General features: G+C 45.1%; 2 protein-coding genes across 2 annotated transcripts in view; one reads left to right on the forward strand and one right to left on the reverse strand.

The window, feature by feature from the left end:
• Nucleotides 1-644, reverse strand: part of znf341 (zinc finger protein 341) — a 14,429-nt gene extending 13,785 nt beyond the window's left edge. Inside the window, exon 1 of the mRNA XM_008293720.1 lies at nt 588-644. Coding sequence (XP_008291942.1) covers nt 588-618 — 31 coding nt within the window. The 5' untranslated portion in view covers nt 619-644. The remainder of the gene's footprint in view (nt 1-587) is intronic.
• Nucleotides 645-2,259: 1,615 nt separating this feature from the next.
• On the forward strand, nt 2,260-8,306 carry e2f1 (E2F transcription factor 1). The gene is made up of 7 exons (XM_008293721.1): nt 2,260-3,518; nt 4,568-4,667; nt 6,073-6,292; nt 6,411-6,563; nt 7,292-7,406; nt 7,501-7,777; nt 8,008-8,306. The coding sequence occupies exons 1-7, from the start codon at nt 3,267-3,269 to the stop codon at nt 8,304-8,306; spliced, it is 1,416 nt and encodes a 471-aa protein (XP_008291943.1). The 5' UTR covers nt 2,260-3,266.
• The last annotated feature ends 329 nt before the right edge of the window (nt 8,307-8,635 follow it).

Consider the following 8,635-nt stretch of genomic DNA (forward strand, 5'->3'; position numbering starts at 1 on the left):
ACTCGTTCACATCACCCACCGCCCAGTCTAGTCCCAGTGCTGATCAAACACTGGTGGATGTGCACTTTATTTTGGGCACTCAGTTATTATACACTGAAATCTCAAATTATTAGATATTACCTTTTAAATCCCTTGTGTCTAAAGATAGATGTGAAAAAGAAACAGTGGTGTGCATCAGTCTAGTGGGTTTCTCTGGGTCTGTATCACAGAGGTAATATTAATGGTTAACTATGGACATCAGTGCACAGCAAACACACTGTAGATGTGCTACAGCAATGTCACAGAAGATTGCATTAAAAGGGCCCCCAGCAGCAATGTCAAATGTATTATGAATAGTGAAAACGATTTCTATCATAATTATCCCATAAGATCCGACCAGCGATCAATCAGTTTGTTTGTTTACATCCGTACACACTCCAACTTGTCTGGGATATGTGATCGATACCACAAAGATAGACGCCTTTGCACGGATTTCTGATTGATTGTCTGCATTTCCGAGTGAGCCTGCAACATTGGCTTATTTAAAAAATACCCATTAACGTTTTATTGCGGCTGAAGATGCGTAGGTACTGAAAAAATACTCCTACCTTCAAGCACTTCAAATATTGCCTGCGCCATCTTGTATCCCTCCTGCTCAGCGGTCGGCGTTCGATTAGCAGGGTCTGCCCCGTAGTGGTGGCGTAACGCATCGATGTTCGTAGTAGAGCCCAGCCAGAATAGTTAAACATTAACCAACACCTGAAAAAATAACCACAGTACGTTCATCTTAAGTAAAACAACATGATGTAAGCCATGGCTTCAAGTTCTTTTTATTTTCTTTTTTTCTGTGGAACATAAATACGCCTTCGAATCGATGAATCGGCGCTCTGTGACATGGACAGAACGGCTCCTAGGGCCATAAACAGTGGATCAATGAGGTCGATATGAGAATATAATGATGTGGTGCATGGATCACCAGCAGAGACATCTTTTATAGGGTTAAATACTATTCCATATCAGGTGTTCTGATTTTGTATAGGTGCATTTAAAACTACTGCAGCATTACAGAAGCTATGGCAGATTTCATTAGAAATGAAGAGCAAGAGTTTATTTTTAATCAATCACATCCTACACACATACACTGATAGTTGCCACAGTGATGTCTAGGTTTCCAGTTAATAAAACAAGAGTAGTATTTGTTGTTCCATGGTTTCCGCTGCAGTTTTTTCTTCTTTTTTTTTCAGGGGTATGAGGCAACTTTACCATTCCTGTTGGAGTGTGGTGATATTTTATATACACATCCATCAGCTGTGACCTTTAATCCCTTGAACACTGTTTATAATTCTGGATTCAGATTTATTACTTGTTATAAATACAGTACGCACCACTGTGAGCTGTATGTTAAGGTTGGATGGCCTTTTTAGATTTTTTATTCGTATTTTTTTTTTTTTTTTAATTCTCAGGGAAATTCAAGCCTCCAATTTCGCTGTATTTTGTCTTCAGTTGTTGTTGTTTTATTAATTCAGTTGTTTCAAATCCTCTAATTAATGTTTTTTATTATTTTACTTATTTGTCCTGTTATTACTGTGTCGTTATCCGGGTTTCCTGATTAAATGCTTATCGTGTTTTCTGTGCTTAACTACATTGCAAAAGAGAAGGTGCATACCTAAATGGACTCCAAGTTTGAATAAAGGTTCAGTTCATTTATTCATTCATTCATTATATCATGGTAGTACTATTATTATTACATTGTATATACACTTACAACAGCAGAATGTATATTTGTTTTGTGCTACATTTTTATTTTTATTTTATTTTCATATTAAAACTGTTTATTTTATTATATATTTTTACTTCCTACTTCTTTAAGACTTTGATTGGGAGCATCTGCAGCTAAAATCAGTTTCCTCGAGAGGATCAATAAAGTATTTCTGATTCTGATTTCTACAAAAGAATTCAAGACATGATTGTTATCCAATCATATGTTAGTATTTTAGATCGAGAGGATTGTAAATACTGGACAGACGGAGCCACACTCCGACCATTAGGTGGCGGTAATGCACCGATCCGATATTTGCCAACCGCCAATAAGCGGCCAAAGGGGAGGAAGAAGAAGCAGACGGACCGCCGTGCGCACCAATCAGAGCGCGTCAATCCCGCCCCGTGGAACGCACGGCCTTTCCACCAATGGGGATCCTCGGATCGACGCACGTGCCGGTTTCGCGGCAAAAAAGATTTCGCGCGAAAACCGTCCGAGTCTTGTTTAGATGTAGATCAGCTGAGACAATAACAACAATAAGGACCGATAAAGGGGTCGGGACGCCGCTTTTGGACACGGACTGCCCCCGGGGTGAGCACCCAGAGGACCCGCCACCGCTGTTTTAACCTGTACGCGTTTATTCGCCCGTTTTATTCGCTTATATTTCCAGTTTTATCGGAGAGCTTCCTGCGTGCCCCAACAAAACGAGGGGACTGAGCGGCTAATAACTTAGCTAGCATGCTAATCTGCCCTATATTTTAATAATCGGTCGTGCCGCTGTGCTCTCTGTCGGACTGATGCTCGCTTTCATGAACACACTCTTTACGGTGCGGGCGGGCTGCGGCGATGCCTTTTCTATTTTGGACATTTTCTTTTGATCGCTCACTTCTGTAAGCTGCCATAAAGTTTTGATAGCCGCCTAACTAAGCCTCGTCTCGGCTATAGGGAGGAGTAGTTTTGTCATACCGCCGCGGATTGCCGGTTTAGCGGCCGTTCGTGCTTGTTTAGCAACTTGTTTGTTGTTGGCTCGCGAGCTAGCTCGTTAGCCGGACTGGTAGCCGTTCGTGGCGGTGGGTCCAGGCCTCGGCGGCGGCGCTGCGCTGACAGGACACATGACAACAAAAGATTAGCTGCTCCCGTGCTAGCTCGATAACCCCCCAGAGTTCATTATTGTCAGTTTTGCGACTCGTTCTTTGACGGCACGTGGCTCAGCCTTAAGACACACAGAATGCATTTAGCAATGTTACTGCATTTGCCAAATTTCCTGTTTGGCAGAACATCCCGTCTCACTGTTTCCCTCTCAGTCTGAATTTGATGTAGCTGCCATAGTCTCCTCTCAGTTGTATCGTTAGCTCTGGTCTGATTGTTTGTTTCTGAGAGATGTCCAAACGCATAGAGAAGCCCTCCAGGAGACTGTCGTGCAGCACGTGTGAGTAGGTGCTGGTACTTGGTCAAACTATTGCGTCATAGTTTGTGGCCCTTCAACACTCCCAGATTCTTGAGAAGGGGCTCCCAGTGACACCCTGCCATGTCAGAGGCTCTGATCACAGGGCACACATCGGAGGATCTGTTGGCAGACTTTGAGACTCTACTAAACTCTGGAGGGATCGGCCTGGGCGAGGACCACCAGATAGTGATCATCACCAGCCCCAGCAATGAGGGATTCCACCCGGCAGCCGCCCCAACCAGCACAGGGGAAATCCTGCTGTTCGCCACCCCGCAGGGCCCCGCTGACGTGGGCATCCAGGACAAGAGACGACCGGCACTGGGAAGACCTCCGGTGAGGAGAAGGGGGGACGGTGTGGGACAAAGGGTGGGAGGTGGAGAAAGTGGTGAAAGGGGAAGTGGTTAGCTGAGGAGTTCTCCTTTAACATGGAGCCTCTGTGGGTCGACCCACCTGTTGCTTTAACAGTGAAAACCCATTTCATTGTGTTTTGTGTGTATTCAGAACTTGAAGAGCCTCCCAGCTTTACAAGCCACAGATTTATTTATTTAAAGTCTACATAGAAACTGAGGAGCCGGTATTCATCCTGTGTCTTCTGCTACATCTCGGTACACCAGGTTTAATTACTCTCTAGAGCTGCTTCTGTCGACTCTAAAACGTTTCAGCCGCAAGCGAAGCTCAGCAGATGTTCTGTTGACGGCTACAAGACGGAACACAAGAGTCTTCAGGCACTCCCAGCATCCTGAGGACATGAAGACTCAGCGTGTTATTGTATTTTTAAAGCAGCACAACGATAGGAACATGTGTGGTGTTAGAACTTTGTGTCTCTAGTCTGGAGGATGTTACCGTAAATTTTGACCATTTATATAAATTGTAAGAATTCAGAAAACTTGTTGAAAACTTTTGAGAGTGATTTGAAACCAAAAAGCAAGGACACAAACAGGGAAACTACAGTTAATAGATAGAATCATCTAATATTTGCATACATCAAGTAAAAGCAGAATAAAATGAATATCATCGTCTAATGTCACGAGTCCAAAGACATGGCACTTTAGGAAAAAAAAACAATTATTTTACTTATTAATTAACCTGATTGAAGCCAGAACAAATTAATTTTTAAACCTGTTTTTTTTTTTCTCTAATCAGACGACAGAACAAGTGTGAGACAGTGACTGAAGCACGATTACGTTATTGACCTGTTACAGTTTAAAACATGCACATTTATTACGTTATTGTCCAGTTATTACATGATTGGCCTCTACAGGGTTTCTCTCTGGGTTTCACTTTCCCTTCTTATCACACGCCTAACACACGGCTGTAGCAACACGCAGCGTGTTATCGTGGTGTAACGGGGTCTTTTCTTCCTTCACCAACCATCTCATCAGGTCAAGAGGAAGCTGGACCTGGACAGCGACCATCAGTACGTCAGCACCACCCGACCGTCCACAGGCCAAGCGCCGCCCTCCACACCTGCACCTCCCAGAGGTACACAGCCACCCTGAATTCACCCATTCACCCATTCAGCCATGCATTCATCTCCCTGTGTGATCCACGCACTCTCTGACCTTTGCTCCAGCTGTCATTGTTCTAAAAACAGCTGTGCCTTTATCAGCACAGACAACAGCCTCCATCAGGCTGACTAGAACGAGAAATAATGAGAACTATTGGAGAGAAAGGTGCTTTTTAAGAGTAAAGGAAGACAAAGGACAATGATAATAGTTAATAAAGTGAAACAGTTTTCTCCGTCCTGTTGCTTTTGTTCAGTTGTTGCAGTTAAAAGCATCCATCCATCCATTTTCTTTCTTTCTTTCTTTTTTTTTTTTAAAGGTATTTTTTGGCCTTTTTGCCTTTATTAGATAGGACAGTTGAGCAAGAGACAGGAAAGTGGGGGAGGAGAATGGGGGGGAAGGGGTTGCAGCAAAGGGCCATGAGCGGGATTTGAACCCATGACTGCTGCATCAGGGACTACAGCCCCTGTACACGGGTCACCAGCTCAACCAGGTGAGCTGTAGCGGTGGCCAATCCACACATTTTCTAGACACCGCTTAAACCTCATTATGGTCGCAGGGTTTTTGTTGGATTTAATTTGTTTAAAGACACATTTGAGGCGTCTTTCACCTGCTGCCACAAAAAAAATCATCTGTAAATTCATGTCTTATGAAATCAGGTCAATACAAAGCGGACTTGGTCATAGAAGACGTGACGAGGTTGATTTTTTTGGGAGTTTAAATGCACCAGATTCCCTGAAGGTGCAGTGAAAGTGAAAGTGAGAAGTTCAGCTGAGTAAAGTTTAGATTAGAAACACAAGAGACTGAAGAACAGCAGTAAAGATAAACTTTATTGATCCCACAGCGGGGAAAGTTCACCGACGTGTACCTGAATGAGCCAGATATGTTTCATACAGGTAGTACACTATGATAATTAAAATATTAAAGGGATTAAAAAAGGAAATAGAGTCCTGGTCACACAAAACTCTTTGCTGTGAGCAGAAGAGAATCATGCTTGTATAATTTCACTTCCCTCAAAGAAGAGTCTCAGCACCATTAGTGAGAGATAGAGATAGTTTTTGCTGGATGGTTCAGATATTTAATACTGGAGGACTGCTGTCTAGGATGCAAATGAACCAGAACATGAACTAAATCTGGCTTCCATGTCAAGTGTTTGATTTAAAATTTAAAAAATCAGTTATTGCAGTTTTTCTACCCAGATCGGATCTCTCTCAGCTTTCTCCAGGCCAAGCAGGATAAACCTCTAATCTTTCAGTCAGGACAGATAGGCTGGTCCTCTTAACTGTTGTGTGTCATTTAATGTGAGTCCTTGTAAAGGTGTGGCTGCCCAGCGTGATCACAAACAGGATATTTAAAGTCTTATGTGCTCCTTTCCCATCAAGTTCCTCGGACCACGACGGAGAAGTCGCGCTACGACACTTCGCTGAACCTGACGACCAAGCGCTTTCTGAACCTGCTGTCCCAGTCTGCCGACGGAGTGGTGGACCTGAACTGGGCCTCGCAGGTGCTGGACGTCCAGAAGAGGCGGATCTATGACATAACCAACGTCCTGGAGGGAATCCAGCTCATCTCCAAGAAGTCCAAGAACAACATCCAGTGGCTGTGAGTATAAATGAGCTAAAATCACATCCTGGATGCCCAGCGTTAGAGCAGTACAACGTTTAATACTTCTTTTAAATAAATAAACCACTTTCTCTCTTTCCATTCTTCTCCCTCTCAGTGGTAATCGGATCGATGCAGCGCTGGTTTCCCGCCACAAGGAGCTGCAGAGGGAGGTGTGTGACCTCACGGAGGCCGAGGAGCAGCTGGACGAGCTCATTTCCAAATGCAACCTCCAGCTCCGAATGCTCACAGAGGACCCACAGAACAAGAAATATCCTTCTAACCGGTACCAGGTGTTGGGATTAGTGGTGCTCGTAGCTGCCACATGCTGACTCACCAAAAGTTGTTCTCCCGAGATGAGCTCCAGCTGAATGGATGGAAAGTGATTCTAGCAGCACCAGTGGGGCTGAACTGTGTCACAGATTTAACTTAAAGGTTTATATTTTTCTCACATAGTGTTTTGTGGCCCAGGACAGGACTGTTGCAGCTGCTTGGTGGTCACACCAGGAACTTTAATGTGTCTGAAGATCCTCAGTCATCCAGGTCATCATTCTTCTCGTAGATTAGTCATAGCAGCTGGACCTGCTTGAGTTCCTTGAAGATGTTTCATCCAAGAGGCTTCATCAGTTCTGACTGACTAGTTGGGAAGCCACAAAAGACCCTAACGAACCCCACTGTGTCAGGAGGAGCACTAACGACCCACATAACGAGGGGGAGGAGCAACAAACCCCCAGTTGAAAGCGTAACTCAGGTGTTAATGACTCCTTCAGGATATCAGTATGTGGAACTCACAACTAGTCAGTCAGAGCTGATGAAGCCTCTTGGATGAAGGTGAAACGTCTTCAAGGAACTCAAGCAGGTCCAGTTGCTACAATTAAACTACGAGGACGGGACTCAAACCCAAACTATGTTCGACCGTCCGGTTGTTAACTAAATAAATGTAAACAGAAAGACGGTTCATGCGCCTGCATTGTGTTCCTTAATAGTTGCCTCCATCACACTGGGCTATGTGCGCTGCCAGGACTTGAGGCAGTCCTTCGATTCCCCGGACCAGCTGGTCATGGTGATCAGAGCTCCTCCAGAAACCCAGATGCAGGTTTCAGAACCCAGCGAGGTACTGAGCTTGACGACAGCAGCGTGAAAAGTGCTTTGTTTGTCGTCGTTGTGTTTGTTTTCACCTAACTGCACATTTTGTCTTCGTCTCCCAGGGTTACCAGGTGTCGCTGAAGAGCACGCGAGGTCCCATCGACGTCTTCCTCTGTCCAGACGACAGCTCAGGTGTCTGCAGCCCCGTGACAGGAAGCAGTCCTTCAAAGCCCTCCGCTGACCCCTCCCTCGTCCCGCCTCCTGCACCGACCACAGACCAATCGCAACCCAAACCCTGCACCCCAGAAGTAGCTTTATCGTCACCAGCGTCCACGTCGTCCACAGTGACAGCAGCCTCCCAGCAGGACCCGTCGGCGCTGGTGTTGGGTGGTGACACAGGTAGGCGTCGGCGTGATCCACGTCTTTCTATGCTGAGTTGAAAGGGAGCTATAGAAAGTTGGAGAACAGCAGCTTTAGTTCAGTTAATAAGGATTAATAATGGAAACAAGCTCCTCCTCCATCTGCATGCTTCATACGTTCCAAACATCCAGATCATTCATGATTTTATGGCATTCTAACCATCTGTGATCCTCTCAGTCATGCGGTGTCCTTTTTATTTCCTGTGGCAGAGTCGCTGCTGGGTGGCGACCCGTTCTCCAGCCTCGGAGATTTACCCGACTTCGACTTCTCGCCCCTCTCCTCCTCGGACTTCTTGAACGGAGAGGGCCTGGCACTCCCGTTGGACGGTTTCATCAACCTGTCCCCCCCTCAGAGTCACGACTACCACTTTGGACTGGAAGACCACGAGGGCATCAGCGAACTGTTCGATTGTGACTTTGGGGATCTGTCGCAAGTTTTGGGGGAAGGATTGGAAGAAAAAGAAGAAGAAGAAGAGGAGGCACTCGCAGGCAAATCATTCTCTCTGTAGAACTTTACCTCTGTCTATCGGGGCTTCTAAAGGAGGGCTGAAAATCAACGTTTTATGGACACGCGTTTAATGTTTTAAATGTTGGGTTTGGGGAGTTGTTTTGTGTAGTAATTTCCAGTGATCGCCACCCCGACTATCAAAGTTCCCCCCAGACTGTGCAGCACATGATTAGCACTTCTCTTTGGCCATTTGAAAATGTCAGACCAAGCCTTGAGCTTTAGTTTAGCTATTTAAATTATTTATATGAATGTTATTTTGTACCAAGTGGGGTTTTGACGTTGTTGATGATATTTTATTCCAGAGGATTATGCAGGTGTTTCGTGTGTGTG

Source organism: Stegastes partitus, unplaced genomic scaffold, assembly GCF_000690725.1.
Source record: "Stegastes partitus isolate 25-593 unplaced genomic scaffold, Stegastes_partitus-1.0.2 Scaffold906, whole genome shotgun sequence".
NCBI lineage: Eukaryota > Metazoa > Chordata > Actinopteri > Pomacentridae > Stegastes > Stegastes partitus.

Excerpts from the sequence above, each read along its gene's own strand:
- e2f1 (XM_008293721.1), top strand. The coding sequence starts at position 3,267 with ATGTCAGAGGCTCTGATCACAGGGCACACATCGGAGGATCTGTTGGCA. Across the intron at positions 6,293-6,410 it reads AAGAACAACATCCAGTGGCT|TGGTAATCGGATCGATGCAG; the intron begins GTGAGTATAAAT and ends TCTCCCTCTCAG. Across the intron at positions 6,564-7,291 it reads GAGGACCCACAGAACAAGAA|ACTGGGCTATGTGCGCTGCC; the intron begins ATATCCTTCTAA and ends TGCCTCCATCAC.